The sequence below is a fragment of the Coffea arabica genome, chromosome 11e (genome assembly GCF_036785885.1).
Source record: "Coffea arabica cultivar ET-39 chromosome 11e, Coffea Arabica ET-39 HiFi, whole genome shotgun sequence".
NCBI lineage: Eukaryota > Viridiplantae > Streptophyta > Magnoliopsida > Gentianales > Rubiaceae > Coffea > Coffea arabica.
The window spans coordinates 55,076,679-55,095,022 of record NC_092331.1 but is presented as its reverse complement, the minus strand read 5'-3'; the positions used below and the strand labels follow the sequence as shown (position 1 = coordinate 55,095,022).

The 18,344-nt window shown below is 34.9% G+C and overlaps 2 protein-coding genes across 2 annotated transcripts; both read right to left on the bottom strand.

The window, feature by feature from the left end:
* Positions 1-3,568: 3,568 nt before the first annotated feature.
* Positions 3,569-8,371, bottom strand: LOC113717576 (SEC12-like protein 2). Its single transcript, XM_027242324.2, has 10 exons — positions 7,991-8,371; positions 7,700-7,794; positions 7,211-7,361; positions 6,413-6,504; positions 6,173-6,269; positions 5,235-5,310; positions 5,020-5,140; positions 4,440-4,556; positions 4,287-4,354; positions 3,569-4,022 (listed from the first exon to the last, which is right to left on the bottom strand). Exons 1-10 carry the CDS (start codon positions 8,243-8,245, stop codon positions 3,919-3,921), a joined length of 1,176 nt encoding a protein of 391 aa, XP_027098125.1. The 5' UTR covers positions 8,246-8,371; the 3' UTR covers positions 3,569-3,918.
* A 1,462-nt stretch (positions 8,372-9,833) lies between these two features.
* On the bottom strand, positions 9,834-16,528 carry LOC113717766 (probable sulfate transporter 3.3). The gene is made up of 13 exons (XM_072073076.1): positions 15,979-16,528; positions 15,842-15,890; positions 15,518-15,725; positions 15,210-15,387; positions 14,486-14,551; positions 12,196-12,309; positions 11,998-12,114; positions 11,371-11,497; positions 10,978-11,264; positions 10,610-10,800; positions 10,411-10,499; positions 10,221-10,297; positions 9,834-10,120 (listed from the first exon to the last, which is right to left on the bottom strand). Exons 1-13 carry the CDS (start codon positions 16,270-16,272, stop codon positions 9,962-9,964), a joined length of 1,956 nt encoding a protein of 651 aa, XP_071929177.1. The 5' UTR covers positions 16,273-16,528; the 3' UTR covers positions 9,834-9,961.
* Between the last annotated feature and the right edge of the window lie 1,816 nt (positions 16,529-18,344).

Genomic DNA, 18,344 nt, shown 5'->3' with positions numbered 1-18,344 from the left:
ATTGGACGTAACTGGAATTGGGATGGCATAAATGGTTAGGAAGCATTTCTTCTTTGTGTGATTTGAACGGACGAATTTGAAATTTATTAAAACAAGTTAATTTGTTTATTTGCCGAATCAAGTCTGAACGAGTTTTTATCGAGTTTGAAAGTTATCAAAAATAAAATGTTATTTAATATTGTTTGACTAGTTAGCAAATCAAATACAAATAAACTTTTACTAAGTCGAACTTGATTTGAGTATCAAATAATTTAATTCATCTTTCAATTCTAATGAGGGAAGAATTCTATTGCAAGTAATCATTCGGAGGTTGGCAGGAAAGATTTTGGGTGGAAATTGGAATTCATGTTGACTAGTGAAAACATCTTTCGAAGACAAAAATAATCAATGAAGAAAAGCTCTTAGTAGTCTAATAATTGATGATATAGATAAATCTCTAATAGGGTTCAAAGTACTAGAATTTATATTGAGTATTGAAAACATCCTTATAAGACAAAACAATCAATAAAGAACAGCTCTTCCTAGTCTACTATTTGATATGGATGAATCTCTAATAGACTCAAATTTTTTTGGGGTTAAAAATACTAGAATCTATATTGACTATTGAAAACATCTTTCTAAGACAAAATAATCAATAAAGAATGGCTATTACTAGTCTACTATTTGATATAGATGAATCTCTAAAATACTCAATATTTTTTGGGTTAAAAAATACATTCATGCTGACTATTGAAAACATCTTTCTAAGACAAAATAATCAATAAAGAAAAGTTCTTTTATGTACGTCACAGTTTACACTTGAGACTCCCAAGTTAAGTTTACGGTTCAACAATGAGAGATCGAAAGGAGAGATCGAAAGGGTACGAGAAGAGATGGAAGAGTTTAAAAAAAAGAAAAGAAAATTGATACTCCATATTATTCTGCTATTATAGAAATATATTTTGATAATTTCCTTTAGTATTAGGAGATTGTAATGTTCTTGGTAAGTAACTTCCTAATCTCAATGTGCGCGGGATTCCTCCGCGCACATATCATGCTTGGGTCAGGTTGGGGCGCCTGGCCGGGCCACAGGGGATTAGTCGGACCCCATAAGGATTGATCCGGATACCCCTGTTTAGACCAAAAAAAAAAAAAAAAAAAAAAAACTTCCTAATCTCAATATGATTCTGAATCGCAAGTACTACCTAATTAAATCACTACACTATTTAATAACTTTCCCTCAGATGAGTTTCATTGGTTTCCTCCGCCCTTCCTGTTGAGTTTCTCTATTCTCCAGCCATTCATGGAAACAAAAATAGATATCAAAATTGAAAGAAATCAAGAAGACCAAAACTTCAGCACAATCACAATCGATGACAAAACTAACCCCATAATCACCGTCCAAACTACGTCGGTGGATTCGGAATGCCAAAGAGAGGATGACGTTTTGGTAATCAAGCAATGGGTACGTAAAATCAAGAACAATGGTGATGCATGCAACATTATTGGACTCTCAGTAGATTGCAGTCTACATTACAAGAATGGCACCAATATTTCCTTCTACTATCCTAAAAAAGAGGATCATCCCATCGAGATACTGCAATTATGTATTGGCAACCAATGTCTTATATATGAAGCAGTAGATAGCTACCATAGTTTCTTGTCCAAAAAAGATGTACCTAAGGCTTTGAAGGATCTTTTGTCGGACGCTCGTTTTGTTGTTGTTGGAGTTGGGATGGAAGAAGTTGCTAAGAAGCTCGAGAGTCAACTAGGGTTGAAGATTTCGCAGCCGAGGGAATTGAGGACAATGGCCGGGTTTCAGGCAAGAAGTGTAGTTTGGAGAAGCTGGCGAAGAGGGTTTTGGGTGGAGATTGGAAGAAGCCTAGTTCTATGAGTTGGTGGAAGGATGGAATAATTGGTGGTTTATCGGATGATAAGATCAAATATGGAACAGTTGAAGCTTTTCTGGCTTATGAGATGGGCAAGAAGTTACTCAAAAAATAGTTTTTTTTTTTTAGTCTGTTAGCTCTTTTCGTTCTTTTCTTTTTTTTTTTAAATTTTTTTTGGGAAATTTGATTTTCGCGTTCTTTGCACTTGGTTGATTGATACAATAATTGTAGTGATATAATCTATCTCCTGGATACAGTGAGAGGTAAAAACTGACTATGAGTCTCTCCCTGTCTGTGTTGTTAGTTCTCTTCTTTTGTGTGCGGATAGGCAGCAGTTTGACCATGTTTTTTGGTATTTTACTTGCTAAAGCATAGAAGTTAGTTCTATAATTTTTAGTTCTTGCTTAATTAATTAAGTTGTGTTTTGAGCAGTTTTATTTTATCCAAATTAGAGAGAGAGAGAGAGACTAATTTCCTTTGCAATAATCAATGCTTGAGTATCTCGAATTGATCCATAAGATACTAATCAAATTTCAACACATCATTCCTATGACTTGCATGGAATCCTAGTACTGATTGATCAAATTTCCAGCATAGCATTCTGTAAACTAGGCGCAAGATCAGTTAAATCAGGATTGCGATTTACATGAAAATGTTTCCTAATCACTTCCATTTCCCTCTTTTACTTCCACATGATCCAGTCAAGCTTATAGCCTTTTTCTTAGCCTTGGTTTTGCCACAATTTGTTGCAATTAAGCAAGAAAGCCATGGAGACTGAGATCAGGATTGAAATCAGCAGAGACGACAAAATCATCTCCACAGTTAGAATTCACGACACCGTTCCTGTCGAAACAATGTTAGCAGTACAACGTTCAGAGCAAGATGATCACTTGATCGTCAAGTAATGGGGTGAGCGAAATCAGAAGTTCTACAAACAAAAACCAAACTTATAGGGCTTGTGGCTGAATCCGGCCACCATTATCGCAATGGGAACTATATATCCCACCGGGACTCCAAGAAAAAGAAAAGTCCCTTTTGAGCTCTTGCAGCTCTATGTTGGCAACTACTGCTTAGTGTACCATATACGCTGGCATGGACCTGCAAAGAGTATCCCAAAGGCCTTGAGGGATCTTTTGTGGCATAATCGAAAGGTGGTTGCTGGTGTTGGAATGGAGGCAGTTGCCAAAAACTTGGAGGATCAACCGAAGTTGAAGATTTCGAGTCCAAAAGAAGTTGCTGAGTACCAGGTCATGGAGTTTGCCGATCAGGTTTTGGATGGAGATCTTCCATGGAAGAAGCCTGATTCCATGAGTTGGTGGGAGCCAAGGGAAATAAGTGTGGGAGGATAATGTTCTTTCCCGTTATAAGGTGAAATGTGGTGGAACTGTTGAAGCTTTTCTGGCTTATGAGATGGGCATGAAGTTGCTGGAATTTTAGTCGTCTGATCATTTAATTTAGTCTCTGTTTTCATTAGTTTTGATTGAATAACTGAAGTGTTTGTTCCTTTTCTTCAGTTTTGGAATAGAAAACTCATTGTTGTTCTCAGACATCAGTAGTAGCTGCAGTGATGAATTTGTAATTGATGGGTAATCCATGCGATTTTATGGATTTAAAGTTCTCCTTAAAAGGATTAACTTGAGGAACTTGAGACAGTAAAAGGCAGGGTCCAAGAGAGAGAATTCTCAACCAGGAAAAAAAAATAGAATCAATAAATAATCTTTCTTCACTTTATTTTCCCAAACAAGGCAGTATTACATGGCAAACTATAAACCACATCAAAAAGATATACTAATTACTTCGTAATAACAATTTCAATTTAGGTTGGTTGAATTTGTACACAAGACATTCTTTCAAAAGTCAATCCCAGCCGCCGAGGGCTGTTGCAAGCCGCTGTTTAACAGTAAGCCGTTGTGGACTATCATAGGTAATGTAACATCTCATACCCTCTCTGTAAGCATTACCTTCCAACAGTAATCTAGTCATACAAAATTTCATCCATGTACAGACTTCAACTCTCTAGTACACCAACAGTCATAATCTCTTCACAAAATCAAGTTGCTGGGGCAGCTTGCTGGGGCAGCAATTCTTTGTTTTTAACAAAATATGCCGCTATTGCAAGCAATATCATTAACAAAATGATCCACAACCTCAAACCTGCCAGGAAAAGAAAAACAAGAAAATGAGGATAAAGTCCAAGAAGTCATCATGCTAGCACATAGACATAGAGACATGACATTGATCATGAAGATTACAGCATTTTATTTAAATGTTAGGTAGCAGAACTCTCATGTGAGACTAGCACTGATATGATTCTGTTGATGGGATGACTTGGCCCTCCACTATACACAGATGAGTACACACACAGGGGGGTACATATATATACACACACACTAATGTTACTTATACATGCATATATACCATTTTTCTCCTCATCCTTTATTTGCGTCACCCTAGCACTTGAATCCATGGATGCAGAGAGCAAATATCTGTTCAAAAAAGAAAAAAATTAGTTGTTTTTGTTAAAAGAGTAAAGGATGTCACTAGAAGAATAACATATATAAGAGATTCAACCTTGAATCCTTTGAGAACCTCAATGCTGTTACAAGGCCTAGATGTGCCTTCTTTACCACAGTTTGCACACTCATGCTGTTGGAACTTAGAACCCAAATGTTTCCTTCGATTGTTCCTCTAAATATTGAATTTGTGTCAGAGACAAGTAAAACAATGAAATTACATTTGGAGGAACACAAGAAAATGACTAAATTTCTACTACTTTCATCATAATAAGTCCTGAAGTAAGTAAACTTATGCATCAAGGGCAAGTAATCGCAAGCCTTGCCTAATCGCGAAAAGGTTACTCTTATTGCCAGACATCTTAAAGAGTAGACTGGAAACTGATCATTATAAGAATGTAATACTGAAGCATCTACTATTACCTTCCATCATCACAAGAGGAGGAAGTGATGATGCAAATCTACCCATTCAAATTGAAATTCGTGAGTTATTATATTTGAAGACACAGTTGATATTTCAGGTGATAAAACCACAAGATGAGCAGCAAATCTTTCCATCCAAACAAATCACCATATCTTGAGTTTGGAACAAATTTTTATGGTTAAGCAAGCAGTAAAAACAAATACAGAGTGCTTACACTGCTAGGAGTTTGCCATCAATGGAAACATCGAAAGCAGAAACTGCATCCCGGACAATGCGTTTTGAGCTCATCTTCCTCCATGTAGTAGTGTTCCACTTCAAAATACAAGCACCCCGATCTGGAGAATTCAATAAAATGCATTATGGATATCCATTTGCTTTGTTGGAACCCTTGTTGAAATTAAAAGCACAATTACAAAAATCAAGGAATACCTTTCATTGCTATGATGTATAAAACTTGATTACCATCTCTGCCTGGAGAAAACTTGCAAAAGCAAAACTGCTCATCCTGGAATGTTACGAAATGATCTCATCAAAACAGAGTCCGCTAGTAGAAATGGTATAACAGGGTCCTAGGCCAATGAAAACTCGAAAGTTTTAGCTCCATCGGATGCAGATCACTACATGCAGTATTTTAAAAAGTGAAGATGTCCATCCTCTCTGCTCTAACGCACTTTTAAATAAAGCACGTACTTTAAACACCCAGTCAAAGAGCTTAAAGAAAATAATCCACCGACTATAGTTCTACTTCACCTACAATTGGGGACCAACGAGTGGGGAGTACAAAAAAAAAAAAGAAGAAAAAAAATTCCACAGTAATGATGACAACAAACACATAACTACAAGAAATTGACACAACAAAAAGTCAAATAATATATCTTTACCCCTTTTGAAAAATGAATTATGTGCATCCATCTCAATGCATGGGGAGGTCCTCAATTTTTGGCCCACACCTGTCATATTTATTATTTTTAATTTTTTTTGGGGGTCACAGTTTACCAGCAACTCATTCTAGTGGCTATCGTAACCATATTGTACAACAAGGCCCATTTACATATTTCATTCCTTCTTCAAATCAGACTAGGAACAATAGTTTAAATCAGGAGGCTTAAAATTCTGATTCATATATTTTCGAATTTGGCCTTGGGCCCATAAAGAAGGCTTGTCTCATGTTTGGCAAATCAACTAAAACATTTATTAGGGAAATCAATTTTGTTAACTTTGCTTTTACTATGAATGGTACTTTACATGATTAAGAAGTCACATGCAGAACTTAAGCTGATATTTGTTTAACCTTTTCCAACTTTTCCTTTGGATAGAGCAATTTAATTACATAAAAGAAAAATAATGGAAAGATAGATTAATCTTACATTTTCCTTTTGTAAAGCGGCTATAGCAATTGAGTTAGTGACATCCCAAACCCTAGCAGGTCCACTTCCAACAGATACCAGAAGCTTCCCATCCGGGCTGCATAAAAGTAACCAAGACATCTGTCAAGGTTCTTTTGATGAATTAATGAAAGCCTTCTCCCGTGCTCATGCCAAAAAATTAATTTTTAGCAAGCTTTCATTACACATGGGTGAAACTAAGGTGCAACAATTGATACGAACCTGAAATGTAAGTCCTTTACAGAAGCATGCGCGTTGGCTTCGTTGAGTGTAAGTTCCATGGCTGGCCACTGGAAAATGCGTAATTTACCATCCTGCAATGCATCCCATTTGGATATTAGAAAGGCAAAATAATAATTCTGTTACTGCACAAAGTGTACGGTCCTTTCACAAGTTGTCTAATTCAACAAACTCATCATCTTACTCTCAACAGCTCATTCAGCATTTTTTTTTTTTTTTAAAAAAGCCAGAGAGTACAGAAGGAAATAGAGTTCAATAGACTTGAGTAAAATGTGCTTAAAAGAAAATCATGTTCCTTTACAGGACTAACCATACATGATATACCCAATCAAACAAGAGACATATCGCTATGGGCCCAGAACATGATTAGTACTTCAATAGTTGCCAGAATTTCATTTCTGACAATGCATTGTCAGTTAATCTTGGAGGAATAGAACAAGTATTGCCAATGCCAATCCAGACTTTCTAATCGAGGAAAATTCTGGACCTCCAACTTGCCAGAACGTTTACCACTGAAGACTGAATATTTTCCTAAAAGATGATCAAAGACAACTAAAAGATCGATTACTTATCCTAAGATGCAATTTCATTCTACTGGAAATTGGTTTAAAAAGAACAACCGTTGGTTATCAAAAGCATAAAATACTAAACAAGCATTGGACTATGCATCATTAAAAGCATGTGTCAATGAAATACGACATATAATGCACTTTCTTTCTCCTAATGCATCATCCGTTTCCATTAATTTTCCACAAAAAGAGTCCAAAAAATGCTAACTACCTCACCACCAGTGGCGAGTAATGTACCCTCATTATTAAATGCCAGAGATAATTGTTGACCAACATCTTCCAAATGCTCAAGAGCTCTCTCAGACGATCTAAGATCTAAAGTAGAGTCATCTGCCTTCTCAACTGCAGCCCATTCATACAACCTATATTAAAAGCAACAAAAAAAAAAAATCTTTAAGCAAATTCTCAAAAGCACAATAATAATTCAATCATTTGAAAGTTATAAATAAGAATCTGAATGCACCAAGAAGAAGTACAACTTTCATCCCACAAAGTAAACTAAATACAAAATTTACTCCATTGTTACACCGCTGCATCAAAAGTGACTTTTCCACCACAACTGAATATCAAGTTTGCAAGTTTGAGGAATAAGTAATCAAAGGCCAACATGGATAAGCATGCTACAGTGTATTATCGCCAAGTCAGTGAATTTCACTGGAACGATTTCAGCCAATACATGCAAAATGATAGTAAAATTTACCTGCAACTTTTGGGCAATGAACATATCACACCTTCCCCTCCTGGGTGAACAGCAATCCTATAAGGTAAATCTTCTCCAGTTGACAATCTCGCAACCTATCAATAGTAAAACATTAAAAAATAAAAACTCATAAGAATTTGATCAAAAAAGACTTCTTACTTTAAAACCTCTAAATTGAACAAATAATTAAACTTTTTTTTTTAATCAAATTTACCAAATTTACACCAAATATATAAAATTGGACAAATTTCACACTGACGAAAAAACTAAAATCCTACTAAGTGATCTTACAGGTCGATCGGAGAGAGAATTGGCTTCAAAATCGAACTTTGCAACTAGGAGAGCATTAGGTATACCGCTGCTTCCTTCTCCACCTCCTCCGGCAAGGACAACATGGTTTTCTTCGGCGGCAGGCGGAGGCGCCTTTGAGTCGTCGCCGGAGTCGGCGTCTTCTTTGGAGAAAATGGATCTAATAGCACTCGGTGGAACCCAGCCGGCCCCATAAAGGGGAACTCCATACTTCTGGGAATTGGAAATTTCTCCCATTCGAAATTTTTTTCCGATCTGAATCTCTGGTCAACGAATTTTTTTCAGCTAATCTTAGCTTGGTGGCGTTGGCATGTTGCAGAATATTTATGGGTAATTTTCATTTTTGGAGCCCCTAAGGTTTGGTAAAATAGCTAGTAGCCGCCAAGCATTTTAAAGCATTGGCAAAGAGACCCATCTGTAATTTTATTTTTTAAACAAAAAAAGGGAAAAAGGAAAAAACCAAGTTGAAAAAACTCAAAAATAGTTTTAGCAGAATAGGAAAAAGGAAAATGTGAAAGATCTTATCTGATCATCAGTGTTTGGATTGATCATTTTTTGAATTCAAAAATATCAAAAACAATATCAAAAACACAAAAAATAACCTAAAAAACAACTTCATTTACAGTAAAAGTTTTTCACCTGCGTTGCTACAATAAAATATGTCAAAAACACTCCTACATATAGGTAATTCAAATGGAGTGCTATTTTTCAAAAACTTTTATAGTAGAATATTTCAAAAACACTCTAAAAAAAACTAATCCAAACAGAAGTGTGAAAGTACTAATTAAGTGAGAGTAGAGATTTAAAATAATCTTGAATAAGGATTGACCCGGACATCCCTGTGTCGAAAAAAAAAAGAGAATTCTAATTTAAATAGGCTAGATTTAATTTTTTTTAGATTTTGCTAAAATTAGAACTTTGATTCTTATAGTAGTCAAAATGTGTTCAGACATTAGCAATGAGTTTGTCTATTTGGCGCCCAAATAAGAAGTAAGTTAACTGTTATTTTTTGACAAAAAGATAAAACATTACTAATCGATCCATTTTCTTTTTTTTTTTAATGTACTTATTGGTGCCCTTAGCATCAAATAGGAAAAACTATATTAAGTTAAATGATTATTGAATTCTTTTAAACAATTCCATTTATTTCTTGCTATTCTCTGATGATGTTTTGTGCTTGACATTGCGGACTACATTCAAATTGCACGATTAATGTCTCTATGAGCTGAATTTTGGAGACATGTTTATTTATTGTTTCAGTTATTTAAGCTTAAGACACAGGCAAAGGAAAAGCATGCAACTATTGTTCATCAACTCATGCATTTGATACTTTCTTGGTTGATAAATCACAGAAATCTATGTTGTCCTTGATTTCCTTTCGTATATACATTTTCCACCATCATTGAAGATTTTTTCTTTGGGACCTAAGATTATTGTTGGAAATAAGCTTGATTGAATGCTTCTCTACAAAATTACTAGCCTTTGAGCTGGTGACTACCACGAAAACATTCAAGTTTGATGGGATGGGAGGCAAAGATTTTGGTGGGGTGAGAGGCAAGGGTTCAAACATTACCTCTCACCAATTGTCACGTTAAAAGTGGCTTTGTTTAAAAAAATTCAGGCGGTGCGTGGTGAATCCGTTTGGTCTGATAGTGGTTTAGTCTCCTCTAGATTACCCCTAGGCCTCCTTAAGCCTGCCCCCTCCCTTTAATATAGGATAGATTAGGTTATACCACAGTTATCGTCTCTGGAAAAAAAAAATGCTTCTCTGCAAGGTTGCGAAAAGCATGTGCAGTATGTAGTGCAAATGCTGTCGATGGATTCATTTGTCTTGAGCAAAATTGCTTGTATTGAACTATTAGAAGAGATGGTTCACCAAGTTTATACAACATTTTTTTTTTCGCTTTTCTCTGCTATGAGCTTGAAACTTATTGCAGGGCAAAAGACCATTCATCATACATAATTTGATGATTGGCACTTACATGCTGATGAAAGCGAAGCTACAGCTTCTCCGACTGTCAAGAAAAGGCTGTCTGGTTTTGCAAGTTCATGTCCATCTTCTGCTCGTTGCAATTTCTCCATTACTTCTCCAAGAGGATTAACCAATACCAGCTGAGACATATTAATTTTTTTTTCTTGTTAGAATCAATAGGTAGCTGCATGATTGAAAAGGGATTGAAAAGGGCTAGCATTGAAGCTGTTGTTGACTTGCCTCTATGCCTTTCTTTTCTAGTACCATTCTCAATTCCTTGAAGAATGAGATTCCACTTGTATCAATGGCACTAACAGCTGCACATCAATTCAAACATGTCATCATCAACAGAATACGTAGATCTTATGATACAGTACAAGTACTGGTACTCAGATTCTCTGATTTCCTAGTACATCTCAGTGGTGCTTACCAGATAAATCAATGACTAAAAATCTCAGTCCAGATTGCTTCTTGGTTTTCTCTACTTCTCCTTCATAATCTTCTGTCCATCTTGTAATCCTTTTAACGTGATTAACTAGAGCAGGTTAGCTATTACTGAACATATGAAGAGGATCACAGAATTCTCCCAAGTGTACACATCTTTTACAAGTTATGAAGCAGCGACTAACCGTTCCTTGAGATAAGTTGTATTGGCGAAGTTAATTGGTGCTTCAATGCTTAGAATGAGAAAGCCAGGAATTCTGACAGCATCTTTGTATTGATGAAGATTGCGGTAAATATCTGTGCCTGGTATATTTCCCAGCATCACAGTCTTTGGCCTGGTAATTTGGAGGAGGACCCTGAAAATGGATATTCCCACCTGATAATAATCATAAGCAATTTAGCAATAGCAATGATAGAGAAAAATTCTGGAAGACTGCAGTTTACTCCTAGAAATTTTACTTTACAGAAACTTTCAATTCTCTGAGGTAAGTCAGCTTTTGGACCTCAAATATGCACATGAACAGAAGGAAAGCTTTGACATTGTTTAACTTACTGCAATTGCAAGCCCGCCCTGCACAGAGATGAAAAGAACTCCCAAGAAGGCACAAAGCAGTACGATGAAATCGAATTTGTCAACCTTCCAAGTTTGATAAGCAGCAGGGATATCAATAAGGCCGACAACAGCTGTGACAATGATGGCTCCTAATATAACATTTGGGGTGTATTGGAAGAGTGGCATGAGGAAGAGGAGTGTGACCATAAGAGTTACAGCCATTATAATGTTTGAAGCTGCAGTTTTGCATCCAGCATTATGATTCACAGCTGACCTAGAGAAAGCACCTGCAATAGGAAGATGCAATCGGTTGCATTTCTACTGACTAGGGTTCAATTGTTTGTTGGGATAAGACTGGAGATGTTAGTTTTAGAATTTGGAGGGCAAATGTACCAGTTGTAACGTAGCATGAAGTGGATGAGCCAACTATATTCATGACTCCAATGGCAATCATCTCCTTGTTCCCATCCACCTGATAGTTCTTTAGAGCTGCAAAAGTCCTTCCAACAGCAATTCCTTCCTGTTTAAGCAAAACTATTGTAACTATATGATGAATGAAAGAAAAGTCTACAAATGTAGCTTCTGAGAGCTGTGTAGGCCAGGAACTGCTACAAAAGAAGCTTTTGAATTACTTAAATTAGTGAGATAGACAGAGTAAAAGGACATCTTATGCATTGCCTCCAAAATGCAGCCTTCAAAATCCAAAGCTAGCAATTAAGCCACTGATACTACTGATCATTGGTATTCCTCAGCTAGATTGAAGTCAATTGCACTTGATGAATTCAATCTAATTGACGTCTGCTACATTCTTTACTTGATTCTTTACTAACTGTGCCATAATTAGTCCTTTTCACCTAGTGCCTGTGTATCTTATGAAGAATAGCAAGATCTCTGAACTTCGCTAAAAGGACTAATGCTCAGATCAAGTTTATACTGGATTTTCGTGTATATCTGATACACATTCATCTTTGAGAAAGCAGCATATCCAAGAAAAGTCTGTAATAATTAAGCAGAACTTACAGTAAGCGAAATGATTCCGGTGATGAGTCCAGTTTTCATTACTAGTCCCAAGTGGCTTCCATGAAAATGCAACATATTCCATGAAGGAGGATTTAATCCTTCTTGTAACTTCCCAATCTAAGACAATAACCATGAAAAGGATCAGGTAAAATGTGGAATCAGAACAGGTATAGACAACAAGGAATTGCAGAAACTTACTACACTGATGCCATGGTGTTGAGCTTTTGATGCAAAAACCACTAGAGTTGCAAGAATTACTGAGACAAGAGGAGCTCCAGCTGACACCCAAAATAGCTTAGGTTTTTTAATACCCTGCAGAGCACATATTCACGGAAAAGCTTTTTAGTTGTTGAATTTGAACACAATGGTTATATGCTCCAAATAAGCATTCCATTGCAGGAAGTCGATTAAGCTAGCCACATCTCCTTGGTGAAATTTTAGCCCTCTTACTTAGTAAATGAAGTCATTGCAAGCGTTTGGCTCTCTTCACTTTCTTATTTTCTGTTACCGCACTGGCTATTAGCTTTAAGATACTGTAACCTTAATTCTTCATCTCATCCCAAGTGATCAAGAAAAAAACAACCTGAAACTGAATGTCGAATTTTACATGTCAAATTTTATTCTTTTCCAGATCACAAATTGAAGGGTCTTAATTTGTTTTTACATGTCAAATTTTAGCATGTTTGACTAAATTTTCTTCCTACTTTTAACTATGAAGTTGGCCAGCCAATTAACCTTAATCATGACTAACTTTCCGTTCATATATTTGAACTGGGAATGGAGATAAAGCAAATCTAGAATAGGGGTCAAATTTCAAAGCAATTCAAGTCCGGCCATAATCATTTGTAAATTTAACAACCTTACTAATGTTTCATCCAAAAAGGAATAAATGGAGCTGCTAATGCAAGGGAAAGGTCCTCTCCTTTTACTTTGAGAGAACAAGGAAAAAGCATTTCCATTTCACCAAATTTGGACATCATCCCAAAGGCTCGAATCTCCTATCTTTGCTTGAACAAGATTTAATCTATAAAGCTAGTTATCCCCTTTACAAACTTGCATTATTTTAATCACACACTATAAGTCCCACTTAAGCAGAAAGAATAAGGCCTTGTTCTCGGTTGTTTTAAATTTTACAAATTTTGATTATAAAAACTGATTATAGAGAATAATCACAGTCAGTAAAAACTACTCTTTAGGTAATTATAGATTTTAATTTTTTTTGTCATTAAAAAATCTATAATCAGAATACAAAAGCAGTCGAGAACATCACAAAAACTGATTATTCAAAATCAGAATTTATAATCAATTAAAATAATCAACCGATTACACTTCATATTTTTTTCACATTTGAGTGTGCCATAGAGTTTAGGATTGTCATGCGAAAATAGGTAAAAATAAAAAGATGAAGGGCACCAACCCAACTCAACCAGAATAGATTCTCGTAATCAAATTGTCAAAATCAACTCTTATTTGGGGCCCTCATCGTGATTGTTAAAAGTTGGAACTTACCAATATTCTTTAATGACACTTCTTAAATATCTTAAGGTCATTGGCGAATATTATACTCCAGTAAATCGCCTAATCACCAAGTTTACTTCTTTAATCACGATAATGATTACGTAATGAAACCAAATCGTTTTAAACTCGTGGAACAGATATGCTAATTACGTATCAGTAGTATTTAAACAGATAGGTTCAATTAACGAAGTAAATAATACTGAACTTTCTAGTTTTTAGGCAAAAAGTTGGCACCAAAAATATGGTCAAAAAAGAATGATGAAACAAAGACAGGACGTCCTAGAAAATCTATAGGTCCGATTTTTCCATCAAAGTAATCATTTTGGTCCGTCCTGCGACAGATAAATTTCATAATCAAATTGTCAAAATCTGCTATTCCGTGGGACGCTTGTCCAAGGTTGTAAGATACCAACAATTTTCGCATTGGACCCAGTTTGGGGTCGTGATTGCTTATAAAAAAGAAAATATTTCTGACACAAGTATATTTAATAAAAGTGTTTTTAAATTATAAAAAATCGGGCTACTTAAATTACGGGAAATTGTTATCAAACACCCCATGAATACTTTTAATGTTTAAAAGCACTTTTTTTTCGATAAACACGTCACAACTTCAAACGAAAAGTTACTCTTGTTTGTCTGTAATTCAACTCTCGATAACCCTTTTTTCTGTTTTTATTTTTGGCTTATTATCTAAGCAAACTTTTAAATGAACCCACCTAATACTTATTAGCCATTACTTGAAGAATTACTTGGAAAAATTTTGATGAAGTAATTCCTAATTTTTCTTCTTTTGTGGGGTAATTGATTTGATTTGAAGCGAAGGTACAACAGTTAAAGCACAGCGTATCCTTCAGAGTTGTGGTAATTACAGAGTTGGTCCTCCCTAAATGTTACAGTGAAAACGAATGAAGAAACAAAGCAATTTCAAGAAGAAACATAAAAATTTAAAAGAATTAGGAGAATCACGTACAATATGTCGTGTGAGAAGAAGGAACGCCAGGAAACTGAAGCCCATTAGTATTGTTTGCCATGACCACTGCCCAAATGAAAACAATGCTTATTAACACAACAGTAGTATATTTTTTATATTACTTTATATAAAGAAGTATTACAAAAATATTCTTTCTTTTTTTATTATTTTGTTGGTTTGGTGGCATTTCATATTTGTTCTTTTCTATTTAGTGGTTAAAAAAAAAAAAAAATCCGAAGTAAGTCACTTTGTTCTATAATGGACAATTTCAAAAAGTGAGAAAAGTGTAGCAATGATCTGCTTCAGCAATTATGTCGGAATAATTTCTGCATAAGACCAAATGTCTCCACATGCAAAATTCTGTTTGCTGGATATAAATTCTTGATTTCCACAAGAATAATTAACCTCCATTGACTAGTTAACAATAATATAAGTTGAATTAGAATCCGGAGCTGTTAGAACAGTACAAAAAAGGTACAAATTGGAGATTATATTTTGATTAGATAATTTACAAAAAGTTAAAGAATTTTACACATCGTGTTATTTTATGTATTTTGTCTATATTGTAGATTTTTGTCATTTGGCCTGAAAACATAATAGGAGGGTTCAGAAAACAAAGAAGGTTTGTGTACATCATTACCTTTGTAAATTATCCCTTATAGCAAAAGTCAGTTTTTACCTCTAGCTAGATTTTGTTTGTCTGAATTTTAGTTGTAAATGTGACACTAATCTCATTTGTCCTGTGGAAAACAGAACTCAAGACAGGAACTATGCCCATTTGGTTGGTGAAATTTGTTATGCCAAGAAGGCTTTTAAGTTGTTGAAGAGAAACTATGATTGCAGCTCCAGCCATGAACCCAATCAGTGTTGCTTTTGATAGAAAGTCAATGATGAAACCGAGTCTGCAGATACCAAACAGATACATATAGTTTTTCTATCTTGAAAAGGTAGATTAAATTTCCTCCAAAAGAAAAAATGGAAAAAAGGGCAAAAAGACAAGAAATGAAGCCTCATGCATTTATGAAGAAACACCTTAGGAAGCCTAAAGAGGCTTGGAAAAGACCAGCAAAGAAAGTTGAAGAAAAGGCAAGCTGAAGAAACAAGAGAGGGTCTGTGGCTGGAGAAACTTCTTGTCTCAGCATTGATCCCATAATGAGAGAAGCAATTGAAACTGGACCAACTGCAAGATCTCTTGAGCTTCCAAGAACAGCATATATGAGTGGTGGAACAAAACTTGAATCTACAATTTTGATAAATTCAAGTTGTATGAGAAAGGTGACAGCAAAACCAACCGAGGTAGTTCAAATTTGCAGAAGTTGCATAAGCAACAAATAACAATATGAATAGTGTACTCACATAGTCCAACAATTGGTGGCAAGCTTGCCAACTTAGCATAGCTAATGCCCTGAATAACAAAACCAAAATATTAATTTACAATTTAACAGAACAGAAAAACAGACAATTTCTGGTAGAAGACAAGAGAAAAGCAGAACCTGAGGAATGGCAAGACTAGCAATGGTGAGACCAGAAACAATATCAGACTTGAGCAACTTGAGATCATAATTAGGACCCCACTGAAGTATGGGAAAAATGTACTGAGCTCCAAGAATCCATTTAGTTTTGGTGGATTTACCCTTGAATTGGCGTAAAGGGTCATCAGGAAAGAACGTTTCTTTGAATCTATTCTTGAGTTTATTGAAAGTGCTCATGTGAGGCGGTGGAACAACTTGGTGTACCTCCATAGCTATCTCCAAACATTCTTGACGAGAATCAAAGTTACTACTCATTGGGGCAAGGAAGCAACTGCTAGTTTTCTGTGGTAAGTTGTGACTTGTATGGACTCTGGAGATGTCCCTATATACTTAGGTCCAGTGGGTAGGAGGGGTTGGGGGGTGGAACCCATGGTCAATCAACTTTCAAAAAGACTGCTTCTGTACAAAAATCAGTACTCGACCATTCGAGTAAAGGAGAGGGAGATATGGATGAGGCATAGCCCATATCATGGCAGTATGTAAACTGAACACAATCTTGGAAAGATAAACAGGTTTATTTGTAGTAATCCAACGCGCCAGTACCATAAAGAAGTTGATAAATTTATGCAAAACGTGCACGAATTCTTGAGAATTATTATTTTTGCATAGGTGGGTTGAATTGCTTTCCCTTGTATGCAACATTTGTATATCTAAAATTCATTAGAATGTTGTCTTTTTCTTTTTCATGCCACTTTTTAGACTGCAAAATTTCTTTACAAGTTTTAATAGTTGAATGAATGTAGTATAAAAGATGACTGGGGTAGAACTCCTCTAATTTTGTCAATCTTTTAGTTTTCGTTAAAGATGAATAATGGAACAAATTGTGGCATAACGTGACAGTCAAGCAGCAGAGATATTAAGAAACTCGATAAAGAATGCATAAAGAATACATTCTCAGTCTTTCTTCATTGATGGATAGGTTCACTTCTCCAGGCTGGTCATGAATTGGGATAATTTGAGAAACCTCCCTCAAGGTTTCTTATAATACCACTTTGCACTCTTAAAGTTTCTAAAATCTCACTTACTTTCCCTAAATTGACATTTTTGCAACATTTTAACCCCTTTGGGGGGAAAGCAAGAGACATAAAAATTTACTTCCAATACTATCCTTATGTTATCCTATTTACCAAACTTACATCAATAATAAAAATCAAAATAAGGCTAAAAGTAAAGTTGAAAATATCTAGAAATTGCCTATGTTATTTTCACAAAAAAAAAAAAGCATAGGCAAATTGTTGATATTTTATCATGAGATCATTTTTTTATTAATCTTTTTAATATTGGCTTATTTATAAAAAAAAATTTATAAGTAGGCTTTACATGCAAACCACACGTATAAAAAAGATTATTTTAATTTTGAGTAAACTTGAATTACATCATATATTAAAACATATTTCCTAAAAACATTGCTTGACTTCCTTAAATTGGTCCTGCAAAATTTTCTAAGGTATAAATTACTTACCAAAATCTTTTTAAGTGGTTGATGCTACTAAATTTAACTTAACCATCTCCTTTACCACCCCCACCACAACATGGATACATAGAAATATGGACTACTATTGGATGGCCATTTGGTTTTTTTTGGGTTAAAAATTCTTTTTTTGTTTGAGAATTTTTGTTTAATAATTATTAAGAATGCAAGGATAATGTTATCAATTTATGACTGTTGACACAGACATTTAGTTTGCCAAGTTGATAAGTATAGATGTCAAAGAAACCCATTTAACTAAATTTACCCATATCGGTCTATGAATAGTTGGATATGGGTATCTGAAATTTATACATATATATATATATATATATATCCCTTTAGTAAATGAGTTTAATTGGGTAACATACCAAATTCAATTAATCCATTTAGAATTGTTTTCACAATCACATCTATTTCAAATTGTCTTCGGCAATCCTAATTTCTTCATTACCTTTGACCAAATGTAGCCTCAAAAAGTAGAGAACCTAATGAAAAGATGGGAGAATTTGTTGACTAGTTTTCAACTTAAAGATAAAGAATAACTATACACTTGGAGATTTTTCTATCCTTTTTTTCATTTGTATTTTCTTGGTATTTAGTTTCAAGTTCATAAGTTGGTCAATCATTGTTTAATTTCTCTTTTTCATGGTTCCAAATCCTTTCCCTATTGCACAGCAAAAATATTCTTATTATTCAATCATTAAATAGTATGTAATTTTGCGACATAGTGCACAGATGAGAAAAAAGATAATTCGACTTATTGGACATTATAAGTAAATATTTAAAATTAATTATGGGTGCAAACTGCAAAGAGTGGTATAAATTGATAATTTAGTTTACAAAATGAATTTATATG

Bases quoted from the DNA above. Each gene is read 5' to 3' on its own strand.
- LOC113717576 (XM_027242324.2), bottom strand. From the start codon at position 8,245: ATGGGAGAAATTTCCAATTCCCAGAAGTATGGAGTTCCCCTTTATGGG. The intron at 7,795-7,990 runs GTAAGATCACTT...TACTATTGATAG, and splicing joins ATTCTCTCTCCGATCGACCT to GTTGCGAGATTGTCAACTGG. The intron at 4,355-4,439 runs GTTGAATCTCTT...TTTTTTGAACAG, and splicing joins AGGTTCTCAAAGGATTCAAG to ATATTTGCTCTCTGCATCCA.
- LOC113717766 (XM_072073076.1), bottom strand. From the start codon at position 16,272: ATGAGTAGTAACTTTGATTCTCGTCAAGAATGTTTGGAGATAGCTATG. The intron at 10,801-10,977 runs GTAAGTTAAACA...GATTATTATCAG, and splicing joins AGGGCGGGCTTGCAATTGCA to GTGGGAATATCCATTTTCAG. The intron at 10,121-10,220 runs GCAAGTCAACAA...AATATGTCTCAG, and splicing joins TAGAAAAGAAAGGCATAGAG to CTGGTATTGGTTAATCCTCT.